Here is a 15,536-nt window from a genome sequence, read left to right on the forward strand (position 1 = left end):
GTCCATCGCCGTCAATGGTACTCAAACGTGAGCTAAGACGCGAGCTATCTCTGTCAATGACAGTGAAAGCAACGGACTGTGCTACACACTAATGTACAGTAGGTGGCGGTATGCACCTAATACTTGCTTGCAATTCGCTATCGTTTGAAAGAGGAAGACGCCAAAGTCCAAAACATTTTTGTTAAACAACATATTTGACATGTCAGCATGCAAAGTGTTTGTCACAGCGGACGAATAAACGTTGCCACAGCAAAAGCAACAAAACGTCACTTTCTTATAGTTTGTCACTTTAATTGTTGTGCCGAAAAACACCGGAACTTTTGCTACGCTCGGCTAGCTAGCTAGCTAGCAGGCTCCCTACAGTACAGTGGCGCTCGCTGACTTCTGCACACCATTTGAAGAAGGTAAAGACGTCAAAGAGCGCCCGGAGATGTCCGCTTTCAGTTGGACCGCGGTGGTCCTCACCTGCCAGCACAAAGACAGTGTGGACGCCTTCCGGAGAGGTGCGCCTCATCCCAAATTTCACGCATTTCAATGGGATTTGGCACCCGCGCTGACTTCGATGATGTTTGCAGAGTTGCTGTTGCGTCAGCGCGGCGGTTTGGTGAGCGCCGGTACGATGCTGCTGACGGTACCGGACCGCCGGGAACCGTTGGGCAGCGGGGGAGCCACGCTCAACGCCCTCCTAGTGGCCGCCGAACACCTGAGTAGTCGGGCGGGATACACGGTAAATTCATGGAGACACCCCCCCAACATACAACAAAATGCAAGGCTGCACACACTGACAGATTAATACTGCAAATCCTCTAGACTAAAGTTTACCCGATCAAATTAAATCAATATATACAGTACGCATAAGCAAATACCTTCCTCAAATCACCCAAAATCAACAGGAAGCGACCCTGGAATGTCCTAAAATGTACAGGAAGTGACCCATAAGTGCCCCAAAACCAATAGGAAGTGACTCAAAATCATAGGAGAGTGATGCGAAAATGCCCCAAATCATCAGGAAGTGAAATATCAACAGGAAGTGATGTTGGAATCACCCAAAATCCAAATAAAGTGACCCAAAATCAACAGGAAGTGCCTCAACACCAAAAGAAAATGACCCAAAATCAACAGGAAGTGACCCTAGAATGCCCTGGAACCAATAGGACTTGACCTAAAATCAACAGGAAGTGATGCAAAAATGCCCCAAATCCAAAACGAATTGACCCGAAATCAACAGGAAGTGACCCCAAAACGTCCAAATGTACTGGAATTGACCCGTAACTGCTCCAAAACCAATAGGAAGTGACCCAAAATCAACAGTAAGTGACCCTGGGTTGGCCCAAAATTTGCAGGAAGTGACTCAGAATGTAAAAAAAGTGACTCATAAATGCCCCAAAAATCAACAGGAAGTGACCCAAGAATGCCCTAAAATCAACAGTAAATGAACCAAAATGCACAGAAGTGACTCCAGAAGATTGCCTTAAATGTACAGGAAGTGACCCTAGAATGCCCTGGAACCAATAGGACTTGACCTAAAATCAACAGAAAGTGATGAAAAAATGCCCCAAATCCAAAAGGAATTGACCGGATATCAACATTAAGTGACCCCAGAATGCGCAAAATGGAAAGGTGGTGCCCCAAAACCATTAGGAATTGACCTGAAATCAACAGGAAGTGATACAAAAAAGGCCCCAAAATCATCAGGAAGTGACAAACCAAAAGGAAGTGACCTTTGTATGCCCCAAAATGTACAAGAAGTGACCCATAAGTAACCCAAATCCAAAAGGAATTGACCTAAAATCAACAGGAAATGATATGAAAATGCCCCAAAATCATCAGGAACTGACAAACCAACAGGAAGTGACCTTTGTATGCCCCAAAATGTATGAGAAGTGACCCATAAGTGACCCAAATCCAAGAGGAATTGACCTAAAATAAACAGGAAGTGATGCGAAAATGCCCCAAAATCATTAGGAAGTGACCTTAAAGTTTGTTTTTGGCTTCGGGAAATGTATGAAGAAAACATCCGCCATATGTCGCAATGTCTAGAGTCGTTTCTACAAGTTTCATAGCAGCAGTGTTTACTTGGCATGTTCTTTTTTGAAAGATTACCGGCAGAAAACAAGCAGTGATAACATGGATTGTAGGCGAGGGCGTGTCCATGTTGACCCAGTTCCGGGTCACGATGGCAACGTCACGGTCTATAAGTAGCATTCGTGCGGCACGCTATTGGAAGTCACCTTTGAATGCCCCAAATTGTACAGGAAGTGACCCAAAATGAACAAAAAGTGTTCCATAAGTTTCCCAAAACCAAATGGAATTGACCTGAAATCAACAGGAAGTGAATCCAGAATATACAGGAAGTGACCCATAAGTGCCCCAAAACCAATAGGAAGTGACTCAAAATCAATGGAAGTGATGCGAAAATGCCCCAAATCCTCAGGAAGTGAAATATCAACAGGAAGTGATGTTGGAATCACCCAAAATCCAAATAAAGTGACCCAAAATCAATAGGAAGTGCCTCAACACCAAAAGAAAGTGGCCCAAAATCAACAGGAAGTGACCCTAGAATGCCCTGGAACCAATAGGATTTGACCTCAAATCAACAGGAAGTGATGCAAAAATGCCCCAAAATTAACAGGAAGCGACAAATAAACCGGAAGTGACCTTGGAATGCCCCAAAATCAACAGAAAATGACCCTAGAATGCCCTGGAACCAGTAGGAATTGACCTGAAATTAACAGGAAGTGATGCCAGAATGTACAGGAAGTGACCCATAAGTGCCCCAAACCACTTAGGAAGTGGCTCAAAATCAACAGAAAGTGACATTGGAATGCCCCAAAATCAAAATAAAGTGACCCCAAAACCAACAGGAATTCACCAAGATATGCCCACAATGTACAGGAAGTGACTTTTAAGTGCCTCAAAACCAAAACCAAGTGAGCCAAAATCAGCAGGAAGTGACCCTTGAATGCCCTGAAACCAATAGGAATTGACCAAAGATCAACAGGAAGTGACACAAAAATGCCCCGTAATCAACAAGAAACAGCAAATCAACAGAAAGTGATGCTGGAATGCCCAAAATGTAAAGGAAGAGACCCTTAAGTGCCCCAAAACCAATAGGAAATGACCTAAAATCAACAGGGAGGGATGCAAAAAGGCCCCAAACATCAGGGAGTGACAAATGAACTGGAAGTGACCTTTGAATGCCCCAAACTGTACAGTAAGTGACCCAAAATGTTCAAGAAGTGGCACATAAGTGCCCCAAAACCAATAGGAAGTGACCTGAAATCAACAGGAAATGGTGTAAAAATGCCCCAAAATCATCAGAAAGCGACAAATCAACAGGAAGTGACCCTGAAATGCCCCGAAACCAATAGGAATTGACCTAAAATCAACAGGAAGGGAAGGAAAAAATGCCCCGAAACCATCAGGGAGTGACAAATGAACTGGAAGTGACCTTTGAATGTCCCAAACTGTACAGTAAGTGACCCAAAATGTACAAGAAGTGGAACATAAGTGCCCCAAAACCAATAGGAAGTGACCTGAAATCAACAGGAAGTGATGTAAAAATGCCCCAAAATCATCAGGAAGTGACAAATCAACAGGAATTGATCAAGAAATGCCCCAAAATTAACAGGAAGTGATGCAAACACCATCAGGGAGTGACCATTCAATAGGAAGTGACCCTGACATGCCCCAAAACTAATTGGAATTGGCCTAAAATCAATAAGGAAGTGATGCAAAAATGCCCCAAAATCATCAGGAAGTGACAAATCAACAGGAAGTGACCCTGAAATGCCCCAAAACCAATAGGAATTGACCTCAAATCAACAGGAAGTGATGCAAAAATGCCCCAAAATCAGCAAGAAGTGAAAAAACAACAGCAAATACCATTGGAATGCCCCAAAACCAAGATAAAGTGACCAGAAATCAACAGGAAGTGGTGTGAAAATGCCCGGAAATCAACAGGAAGTGATGCGAAGATGCCCGAAAATCATCAGGAAGTGAACTATCAACAGGAAGTGCCCCTGAAGTGCCCCAAAACCAATAGGAATTGACCCAAAATTAACAGGAAGTGAAGGAATTCGACTATAACCCCGCCAAGCCGCGGAAACAGCACCAGCCGAACGAAATGCCGTTCCACTGGCACCGCTCCCGCAAGCCAAACGGATGGGCCAAAATTCCGCGCGTTCACTCCGGTGTTAACCCTTTGTACTGATTCCATGTTCCAAACGTTTGAAGAAGGCTCACCGAAAACAGGTTGACAATTTATTTGTCGACAATGGTCAAAAACAGACCATGGAGAGACCCTGCTGGATCCGGGGTCGGCAAAACGTGGCTACATAGAAATGTTCCCGAGCAGCGAAAGTTGTTATCTAAATGTTCAGTTCTTTTTGAAAGTTGCGGTGGAGTGGGCCGGGCCCAAGGTCTGGCTGAGTGTTGTCTTGGGATAATCCCTCTGTGGCAGGTTTGGGCGGTTAGATTTGTGCGGCATCCTTCGTGGCTGGGACGTGGTTGCCACGGCGACCGATGCAGATCTTGACGTCCACGGTGCCTGCACTATCAAGTTGTTGGTAGGGCAGGAGCGTCCTGACCCCTACTGGAGCACTGATGACGCTTTTTCTTCGCCTATCAGGCGAGGGCTGATAAACTAGTCCACTTTACTGTGTCAAAGGGCAAAGCTTGTTTCGTTAAACTATGGTTGAGTGCTTTACTATGATGAATGTGTTAGACTAATGCAAACAATTGTATGGTGTGTGCGAGAACGGTACCTATTCACTTCAGAAGCGACAAATAAACAGGAAGTGACCTCGGAATGGCCTAAAATCAACAGGAAGTGAGGCGAGAATGCCCTGGAACCAATAGGAATTGACGTAAAATCAACAGGAAGTGATGCGAAAATGCCCCAAAATCATCAGGGTGTGACAAACCAACAGGAAGTGACCTTGGAATGCCCCCAAGGTATTCAGGTATTGACCAAGAAATGCCCCAAAATGCACAGGAAGTGGTTACCGTGACGCCGCTGAGCAAAATGAAGGGAAGCACGATGCTAATTAGCTCGTCGTGTGCTCACGTGACCTCCTCTGGCTTCCGTCCGTCAGGTGGTGACGGCTGACGTTCTGGACGACGCTCGCATCCTCGTCCTCCACACGGTTCGTCCTCCCGAACCAGTCTCGTTCCGGCCGGGTGACGAAACGGCGCCCTCTGCTGTCCGCCGCAGGGTCGCGATTTCCCGTGGAGCCCTTGCAGCCGAGCCTTTTCCTGGCTGCCGGCGGAGGATCCGTCTCTCTCGGCGCAGGCCCCCGTCTGCTGCGTGGACGTGCTGTTGACTTGCCTCGCCCGACAGGTGCAGATGTCCACGTGTCTTCCGCGCGTACGCACGTGTCACGTCGTCGCTCGTCGTTTTCAGGTCTGCCCCGGTTCTCCTCCCGGCGTTTGGGTTTGCAGCACCGACATGACGTTCACCCTCCCCGAAGATTTCGGTCAGTCCCACGCACGCCGAGCGCGAACGCTCGCTAATCGGTCGCCGTTGAGGGTTACGGACATTTTTCATTTTGGTGGTTCCCGGTCCCCGGTATTTCTCTCTCTGAAGTTTCAAATAAATAAAAACTAGCATGAGTGTGCTACTGCGCACTTCAGGCTGAAGGCAAAAATCAACAGGAAGTGACCCAGAAAGGCCTTAAAACAGCAGGAAGTGGTCCCAGAATGCTCCCAAATCAACAGGAAGTGACCATTGAACTGAAAGTGACCGGGAAATGTCCCAAAGTCATCAGGAAGCGACCAAAATACACAGGGAATGACCCAGAAGTCATCCAAAATCGACAGGAAGTGGCCCGGAAATGCACCATCATTACGAGGAAGTGACCAATGAACAGGAAGTGAACAGGAAAAAAAATCAACAGGAAAATATCCAAATGTACAGGAAAGTAGCCTGAAATGCCCGAAATGTACCGGAAGTTACCCGATAGCAACCAGAAGTGACCCCAAAATGTTACCAAATAACAGGAAGTGACCAGATTTCAACAGGAATGACTTCAAAATGCCCCAAAATCAACATGAAGTGAGCCGATAGCTACAGGAAGTGACCTCAAAATGCCCCAACAGCAACAGGAAGTGATCTGATTTCAACAGGAAGTGACCTCAAAATGCCCCAAAATCAACAGAAAGTGACCCCATAGCAACCGGAAGCGACCCCAAAATGTCCCCGAATCAACAGGAAGTGACCTGATATCATCAGGAAGTGACCTCAAAATGCCCTAAAACCAACAGGAAGTGATCTGCTTTCACCAGGAAAGGACCTCAAAATGCCCTCAAATCAACAGGAAGTGACCCGAAATCAACAGGAAGTGACCTGACATCAACAGGAAGTGACTTCAAAATGCTCCAAAATCAACAGTAAGTGATCTCTAAATGCCCCGAAAGCAACAGGAAGTGACTGGATTTCAACAGGAAGTCACCTGAAAATGCTCAAACATCGAGGGAATTGACCTCAAAATGCCCCCAAATCAACAGGAAGTGACCCGATATCAATAGGAAAAGACCTTAAAATGCCCCAAAATGATCTGATTTTAACAGGAAGTGGCCTCGAAATGCTCCAAAATCAACAGGAAGTTACCCAATATCTACAGGAAGTGACCTCAAAATGCTCCAAAATCAACAGGAAGTGACCCGATATCTATAGGAAGTGACATCTAGATGCCCCGACATCAACAGGAAGTGACCTCAAAATGCCCCGAATCAACAGTGACCTGATACCAACAGGAGTGACCTCATAATGCCCCAAATCCACAGGAAGTGACCTGACATCAACAGGAAGTGATCTCAAAATGCCCCCAAATCAACAGGAAGTGACCCAATATCAACAGGAAATGACTTCCAAAATGTTCCAAAATCAACAGTAAGTGACCTCAAAATGCCCCAAAAGCAACAGGAAGTGACTGGATTTCAACAGGAAGTCACCTGTAAAATGCTCAAACATCAAGGGAATTGACCTCAAAATGCCCCCAAATCAACAGGAAGTGACCCGATATCAATAGCAAAAGACCTCAAAATGCCCAAAATGATCAGATTTTAACAGGAAGTGGCCTCGAAATGCTCGAAAATCAACAGGAAGTTTCCCGATATCTACAGGAAGTGACCTCAAAATGCTCCAAAATCAACAGGAAATGACCAGACATCAGCAGGAAGGGACCTCAAATGCCTTAAAATCATCAGGAAGTGACCTGATATCAACAGGAAATGACGTCGAAATGCCCCGACTTCAACAGGAAGTGACCTCAAAACGCTACCAAATCAACAGGAAGTGACCTAATATCAACAGGAAATGACTTAAAAAGGCACCAAAATCAACAGGAAGTGACCACAAAATGCCCCGAAAACAAACGGAAGTGACCTGATTTCAATAGGAAGTCACCTCAAAATGCTCGAAAATCAACAGGAAGTGACCCGATATCTATAGGAAGTGACATCTAGATGCCCCGACATCAACAGGAAGTGACCTCAAAATGCCCCGAATCAACAGTGACCTGATACCAACAGGAGTGACCTCATAATGCCCCAAATCCACAGGAAGTGACCTGACATCAACAGGAAGTGATCTCAAAATGCCCCCAAATCAACAGGAAGTGACCCATTATCAACAGGAAATGACTTCCAAAATGTTCCAAAATCAACAGTAAGTGACCTCAAAATGCCCCAAAAGCAACAGGAAGTGACTGGATTTCAACAGGAAGTCACCTGTAAAATGCTCAAACATCAAGGGAATTGACCTCAAAATGCCCCCAAATCAACAGGAAGTGACCCGATATCAATAGCAAAAGACCTCAAAATGCCCCAAATGATCAGATTTTAACAGGAAGTGGCCTCGAAATGCTCGAAAATCAACAGGAAGTTACCCGATATCTACAGGAAGTGACCTCAAAATGCTCCAAAATCAACAGGAAATGACCAGACATCAGCAGGAAGGGACCTCAAATGCCTTAAAATCATCAGGAAGTGACCTGATATCAACAGGAAATGACGTCGAAATGCCCCGACTTCAACAGGAAGTGACCTCAAAACGCTACCAAATCAACAGGAAGTGACCTAATATCAACAGGAAATGACTTAAAAAGGCACCAAAATCAACAGGAAGTGACCACAAAATGCCCCGAAAACAAACGGAAGTGACCTGATTTCAATAGGAAGTCACCTCAAAATGCTCGAAAATCAACAGGAAGTGACCCGATATCAACAGAAAGTAACGTCAAAATTCCATAAATCAACAAAAGGTGACTCGATATCAACAGAAAGTGACTTCAAAATGCTCCAAAATCAACAGGAAGTGACATGATTTCAATAGGATGTGACCAACAAATGCCCCAAAATCAATGGGAAGTGATCTGATTTCCTCAGGAAGTGACCTCAAAATGCCCCCAAATCAACAGAAAGTGACCCGATATCAACAGGAAGTGACCTCGAAATGCTCCAAAATCAACAGGAAGTAATCTGATTTCAAAATGAAGGGAACGCAAAATGCCCTAAAATCAACAGAAAGTGACCCGATATCAACGGGAAGTGACCTCAAAATGCGCCAAAATCAACTGAAGTGACCCGATTTTAACAAAAAGTGACCTCGAAATGCCCCAAAGGCCAACAGGAAGTGATCTAATTTCAACAGGAAATGACCTCAAAATGCCCTCAAATCAACAGGAAGTGACCCGATATCAACAGGAAGTGACCTCGAAATGCTCCAAAATCAACAGGAAGTGACGCAATATACCAACCGTCGCAATTTCTGGAGAAATTGCATTTACTTGTTAGGCTATTTTGTCACTCCATTAATGGTTAAAAATGAATGATACCTCACATCAGCAATCATCTATGAAACGATATATTGCACGCTAAAATTTGTCATGGCGACAGGCCTAATGGATGCTAAAACCGCTGCCATCGACGGCGCTAAAACACATTCATGGATGCGTCTCCCTTCCGCCCGATGCTAACATTTCCACGTATGTCGCCAGCGTTGTCTTGGGAAAACTTCTCCGGCGTTCTGGCCGTGGCGCTCCCCGGCGACGTGTCCTACGCCGTCGATCACGGCGTCTACTTGAGCGACGGAAAGGTGAGCGACGGCTTCCCGACCGACGACCGAGGGATTGACGGCCGGCCGTTTCAGGGCGGCGTCGGAGACATCGTTTACAAGGGCAGCCCGGAGAGCGTCCGGCGAGCGCTGATGCACGATGGGAAAGTTCCTCTGGTGATACGCCGCGCCAAAACTGCGGAATTTGTGGACGTAAACTCATCGAAAATGCCTTCAGGTGTCGGGTCCAGTTTTCTTCAGCCGCGCAGTGGCCGAGAAGCTCCTGCAGATGCACGTGACGCCTCCTCTGGACGGTTGCACCTACCTGGGCTTGGATTCTGGCGCTCCGCCTCTCCAGGTACCACCTCTTCCTTCGTGGTAGTGGCCACTAGATGGCGGCAAAAAGCACTACTTGATAGCACTGTTTTATCCTCTTTTGACTCATTGTATGAGTGAAATTAAAAAGGGGGAAACATTTTTTTAAATTTATAAAAAGCAGGGAAATAACTATACTATGTATTTTCTTTATTTACATTTTTTCTTTGTTTTTAAACAAAACAAAAAAAGCAAAAAGATATAAATAATAATTATTTTTAATTTGAAAAAATGGAAAAAATATTTTGAAATGTTTATATATTTTCCATCCATATATTCTTTTTAGATTAAAAAATAAATGGGGACGTAACATCATTTTCTTTCTTTTTAAATTTTCTCTTTAAAAAAAAAAAACATACAAAAAACCCCAAAATATAAGAGTATATATTAATATATTTATTATTATTATTTTTTTCATAATAAAATAAGTTAATAATTTCTTTAATTTTAAACTTTTGTTTTTTTCAATTAAAAAAAAATGAAGTTTAAAAATTTTTTTTGGGGGGTATATTTTCCATAGTTACTATTTTTTTGAAAAAATGTTTTCTTTCTCTTTTTTTAATTTTTATTTTTTTTTTAACATGCAGAATAAAAAAAAACTTTTTCAATATAAAAAAGGAACAATATATTCAAATTTATAAGTATATTTTTCAATTTTAAAAAATGTCAAACTAGTTTTTTAAATAAAAAGGGGAATATGCACAAGTAACAGTATTTTCTTTCTCTATTTTTTATTTTTTTTAAACAAACAAAAATTATATACTTCTAAATTTGAATATATTGTTCCTTTTTTTTATGTAAAAAAGGAATAATATATTCAAATTTAGAAGTATATATTATTCCTTTTTTATATTAAAAAAGGTCAATATTTTCATACTGGTCAATATTTTCTTTATTTTAATAGTACATTTTATTGTATTTATTTTAGATAAAAATACACACAAGTAACAGTATTTTCTTTCTGTATTTTAATTTTTTTTGGTTTTTGGACAAAAAAAAAAAAAAGTCTTTTTTTGAGTGGGTGGGCAACATTTTTTCATCCAATTTCTTTGTTTTTGTCTTTTTTTTTTTTTTTTTTTTTAAACTGTCCAACTTCTGCACTGTTTTTTGGGGGTGAAAGTTCCCTCAACTTGTATTATTTTTGTTTCCTTGATGTGAAAACCTGAGTTTGTCTCAATGGAGCGCCTCAACCCAATTGAACTTTAATGTCATTTACAGCTGTCCCTCTTCTTGGACATCCTGAAGTGTCTGTGCCGGGACGTGAGCGAGGAGCAGTTTGTGGACGGCGCTCCCGCGCCACAGGGGGCGACCGTGCGGCGCGGCAGAAAGGAGCTGTGGCGCATCATGAGAGGGACAGCGCTCCGCCTGGGTGCGTCCGCGTCGCGGCGCCTTTGACCTCCCTCCCGCCTTTGACGCGCTCCCATCTGCCCAGCAGCATATGTTCCGGGAGGTCGCTACGACTACATGACGCTGTCCGGGAAGCAGCACATCCTCCGTTTGACCCGTGAGCCCACGGGGGGAAATGCCCTCTCACACATCCAGGTGACCTGACTGCTTCTCCGCCTAGCGTAGGGGTCTCAAATTTGCAGCCCCAGGGCCAAATACGACCCACGGAAAAGTATTTTACAACCCCTTACTCAATATCCAAGTCAGTGTATCAAATAGAACAAGCTAGCATAGCTGAATGTCTTTAAAAAATCCCTCAAATCAACAGGAAGTGACCTGGAAATTCCCCTAAATCAACAGAAAGTGACCCTGGAAATACCAAAATATATAGGAAGTAACCCCAAATCAAGGACGTGACCCTAAGTGGCCCAAAACCAGCAGGAAATGCCCCGTAATCAACAGAAAGTCACACCAGAATGACCAGGCTGTACAGGAAGTTACTCCAGAATCAACAAGAAGTGACCCCAGAATGACCAAACTGTAAAGGAAGTTACTCCAGAATGTCCAAGAAGTGACACAAAATGAGCAGGAAGTGACCTGTTAGTGCCCCAAAACCAACAGGAAGTGACTTGGAAATTGCCCCCAAATCAACAGGAAGTGACCCTGGAATGTATACAAAGTGACCTAAAAACTAGGAAGTGACCTTTAAGTGCCCCAACACAAGCAAAGTTCCCCAACACAAACAGGAAGTGACTTGGAAATTACCCAAATTCAACAGGAAGAGATCAGTGAACAGGAAGTGACCTGGAAATACCTTATAAACAATAGGAAGTGCCCAGTAAAAAAAGAAGTGACCCAGAAATGCACTAGATGTAAAGGAAGTGACCCAAAATCAACAGGAAGTGACCTGTAAATACCCCAAAATGAACAGAAAGTGACCTCAGAATGACCAAAATGTATAGCAAGTCACCCAAAATGAAGAGGAAGTGAGGCTGAAATGTATACAAAGTGACCCAAAATGTAGGAAGTGACCTGTAAGTGCCCCGACACAAGCAGGTAGTGACCTGGAAATTCCCCAAATTTAACAGGAAGTGACCCAGAAATGCACAAAATGTACAGGAAGTGGCCCAAAATGAACAGGAAGTGACCCAAAATGTACAGAAGGTGACCCCAGAATGCCTACAATGTCCAAGAAGGGACCCAAAATCAACTGGAAGTGACCTGTAAATACCCCAAAATCAACAGGAAGTGACCGCAGAATGTCCAAAAAGTATATCAAGTTTCCCAAAATCAACAGGAAGTGACTCATTAGAGCACCAAAACCAACAGCAAGTTACCTGGGAAAAATCCCAAAATTAACACAACGTGACCCTTGAATCACCAGAATTTACACAGTGCCCTAAAATCAAGGAAGAAATGACACAAAACCAACAGGAAGTGACCTGTAAATACCCCAAAATGAAGAGGAAGTGACCTCAGAATGACCAAAATTTATGGCAAGTCACCCAAAATGAAGAGGAAGTGACCCTGAAATGTATACAAAGTGACCCAAAATCTAGGAAATGACCTTTAAGTGCCCCGACACAAGCAGGAAGTGACCTGGAAATTCCCCAAATTTAACAGGAAGTGACCCAGAAATGCACAAAATGTACAGGAAGTGGCCCAAAATGAGCAGGGAGTGACACAAAATGTACAGGAAGTGACCGCTGAATGCCTAAAAGGTCCAAGAAGTAACCCAAAATCAACAGGAAGTGAGCTGTAAATACCCCAAACTCAATAGGAAGTGACCACAGAATGTCCAAAAAGTATATCAAGTTTCCCAAAATCAACAGGAAGTGATTCGTTAGAGCACCAAAACCAACAGCAAGTTACCTGGGGAAAAAAATCCCAAAATTAAGAAAATGTGACCCTTGAATCACCAGAATTTACACAGTGCCCCAAAATCAAGGAAGTGACCAAAATGAGCGGGAAGTGACCTGGAAATGACCCCAAATCAACAGGAAGTGACCTGGAAATGACCCAAAACCAACAGGAAGTGACCTGTAAGTGCCCTAAAATCAGTAGGTTGTGACCAGTAAAAAGGAAGTGACCCAGATAAGACCTTAATTGTACAGAAAGTGACCTGTAAATACCCCAAAATGAAGAGGAAGTGACCCTGAAATGTATACAAAGTGACCCGAAATCTAGGAAGTGACCTTTAAGTGCCCCGACACAAGCAGGAAGTGACCTGGAAATTCCCCAAATTTAACAGGAAGTGACCCAGAAATACGCTAAATGTACAGGAAGTGGCCCAAAATGAGCAGGGAGTGACCCAAAATGTACAGGAAGTGACCGCAGAATGCCTAAAATGTCCAAGAAGTAACCCAAAATCAACAGGAAGTGACTGCAGAATGTCCAAATAGTATATCATGTTTCCCAAAATCAACAGGAAGTGACTCGTTAGAGCACCCAAACCAACAGCAAGTTACTTGGGAAAACCCCCAGAATTAACAAAATGTGACCCTTGAATCACCAGAGTTTACACAAAGTGCCCCAAAATCAAGGAAGTGACCAAAATGAGTGGGAAGTGACCCAAAATCAACAGGAAGTGACCTGCAAGTGCCCTACAATCAATAAGTAGTGACCAGTAAAAAGGAAGTGACCCAGAAAGACCTTAATAGTACAGGAAGTGACCCAAAATCAACAGGAAGTGACCTGTAAATACCCCAAAACCAATAGGAAATGACCCAGAAATGCACTTAATGTACAGGAAGTGACCCAGAATACCTCAAATGTCCCAAGAAGTGACCCAAAATCATCAGGAAGTGCCCCAAGATGACAACTCTGTTATTGTTATTGTCAGCATTGAGGAAAACAACAATTCATGTCTCATCTCATTTCGACTGTAGTTTTATTTTCTTGAGAAACAGGAAGTAGATGTACATGATTTATGTCAGTGGGCCACACCAAATGACAGGCAGACAAGATTGTTCCTTTGCCGCCCTCTACAGGTGGAAAGCGACGTGAGCCCAGGCGCGCGGGTTATCAACAGTGTTCTGGAAGGCTCGGTCGCCGTGGCCGCCGGCTCCGTCGTGCAACACTGCCACCTCCAGGTCAGGAGGCTTCCGACCAATCTAGCGGGCGGGAGACTTTGACTTTGCCCTTCCGTCCGTCCGTCCGTCCCTCCGTCTGCCAGGGTCCGCTGCGTGTCCCTTCCGGTTGTCTGCTGTCTGGCCTGGAGGCGTCACCTGATGCGGGACGACTGGCGCTGCGCCAGGACGTCATCCTTCAAGGACATCGCGTCCTACTGGGAAATCGCAAGCTGACAGTCTACACCGTGATGGGAGCGCTGGACGACCTGGAGGTATATTTGGACGTCCGCTAATCCTATTATTTAAATAGTGAATGTCGTGTCATTGGCGGTCAGCTGTGCTGCGACGACGAAGGCGCGTCCTTCCTCAACGCGCCTTGGAGCGTCTTTTTCAGCACCACCGGCGTCAGGTAGGAACGTCCGCCTCGGAAGCGGCGCCCTCTAACGATTCCGTCACTCAGGCCGGAAGACCTCTGGGCGTCGGGAGAACGGCGCTCCCTGCTGGACGCGCGCCTCTTCCCCGGCGAGGGCGCGGCGTGGGGCGCGGCCTGGCTGCTGGGCAGAGGAGGCCGCGCTCGCCGTTGGCGCCGGGCCCGCCGGCTGTCCCTGAAGGAGGTCCTGTCGCACACGCGACAGGAGGCGGAGCTCCGGCGGAGGGAGGCTCTGCTGTTCCTGGCGGGCAGGAAGCGGGTGCGGGACGCCCTGATCCGGCCGGGCCAGGTCTGCCTGCTTCCCATTTTCAGGGCCGCCGTAGCGGGCGGCCAGCAGGCGGCGCTGCTCGGCCTACTGGACGAGTGTGAGTCGTTTTTTTAGTTTTTTAAGCATCAAAATTCAGATGCGAAAAAAAAAAAATCTGTAACAAAAATTTAGGTGCAAAATATTCAACTACAAAAGTTTTTCTAATTTTTTTGGGTGTACTTATTTGTTTTAATCTTTTTTTTAAAAAATCATCTTGTTTTTTTTCTTTTTGCGACTAAATTTTCTAACCTGAACTTTTCGTATAATTTTTATTTATTTAAGCTAAAAAAAACTTTTTTTGTGTGTGGCGAAATTAATCGTACCTGAATTTTCGATACTGAATTTTTTTGTATATTTATTTATTAAAAATTCAGCTAGAAAGTTTTTGGCGCAATTTTTTTTTTTTTTTTTGTGACTGCATTTTTGCAACTGGATTTTTTGTATTTTTATTTATATAAGCAAAAAAATCAACTTTTTTTTGTGGCGAAATTAATCGTACCTGCATTTTCGTTACTGATTTTTTGTATGATATTTATTTAAAGATTCAGCTAGAAAGTATTTGCCACAATTTTTTTTTTGCAAGTGAAGTTTCACATCAGAATTCTTTCAATAATTATTATTTAATTTATGTAAAAATTCAGCAAAAAAATGACCTTATTTTTTGCCACAACATTTTTTTGCAACCGGTTTTTTTTGTTAAAAAAAGATAACAAAAAAAATTGAAATTTTTGCCACAACATTTTTTTTTTCGTAAAAATTCTTCGTACCTGAATTTTCGCTACTGATTTTGGTATGATATTTATTTAAAGATTCAGCTAAAAAGTTTTTGCCACAATTTTTTTTTTGCAAGTGAAGTTTCACACCAGAATTCTTTCAATAATTATTACTTATTTAAAATTTCGGCTGAAAATT

General features: G+C 43.7%; 1 protein-coding gene across 3 annotated transcripts in view; it reads left to right on the forward strand.

Moving 5' to 3' along the window:
* Positions 1 to 141: 141 nt before the first annotated feature.
* LOC130915979 (L-fucose kinase) overlaps positions 142 to 15,536 on the forward strand; it is a 25,303-nt gene continuing 9,908 nt past the window's right edge. For all 3 annotated transcript variants that reach the window (XM_057836287.1, XM_057836288.1, XM_057836289.1), the window contains exons 1-14: positions 142 to 503; positions 576 to 727; positions 5,097 to 5,147; positions 5,216 to 5,341; positions 5,405 to 5,477; positions 9,000 to 9,097; positions 9,152 to 9,232; positions 9,294 to 9,413; positions 10,649 to 10,799; positions 10,866 to 10,972; positions 13,807 to 13,908; positions 13,992 to 14,159; positions 14,223 to 14,296; positions 14,348 to 14,682. In XM_057836287.1, coding sequence (XP_057692270.1) covers positions 431 to 503; positions 576 to 727; positions 5,097 to 5,147; positions 5,216 to 5,341; positions 5,405 to 5,477; positions 9,000 to 9,097; positions 9,152 to 9,232; positions 9,294 to 9,413; positions 10,649 to 10,799; positions 10,866 to 10,972; positions 13,807 to 13,908; positions 13,992 to 14,159; positions 14,223 to 14,296; positions 14,348 to 14,682 — 1,711 coding nt within the window. In that variant the 5' untranslated portion in view covers positions 142 to 430. The remainder of the gene's footprint in view (positions 504 to 575; positions 728 to 5,096; positions 5,148 to 5,215; positions 5,342 to 5,404; positions 5,478 to 8,999; positions 9,098 to 9,151; positions 9,233 to 9,293; positions 9,414 to 10,648; positions 10,800 to 10,865; positions 10,973 to 13,806; positions 13,909 to 13,991; positions 14,160 to 14,222; positions 14,297 to 14,347; positions 14,683 to 15,536) is intronic.

Source organism: Corythoichthys intestinalis, chromosome 5 (assembly GCF_030265065.1).
Source record: "Corythoichthys intestinalis isolate RoL2023-P3 chromosome 5, ASM3026506v1, whole genome shotgun sequence".
NCBI classification, from domain to species: domain Eukaryota; kingdom Metazoa; phylum Chordata; class Actinopteri; order Syngnathiformes; family Syngnathidae; genus Corythoichthys; species Corythoichthys intestinalis.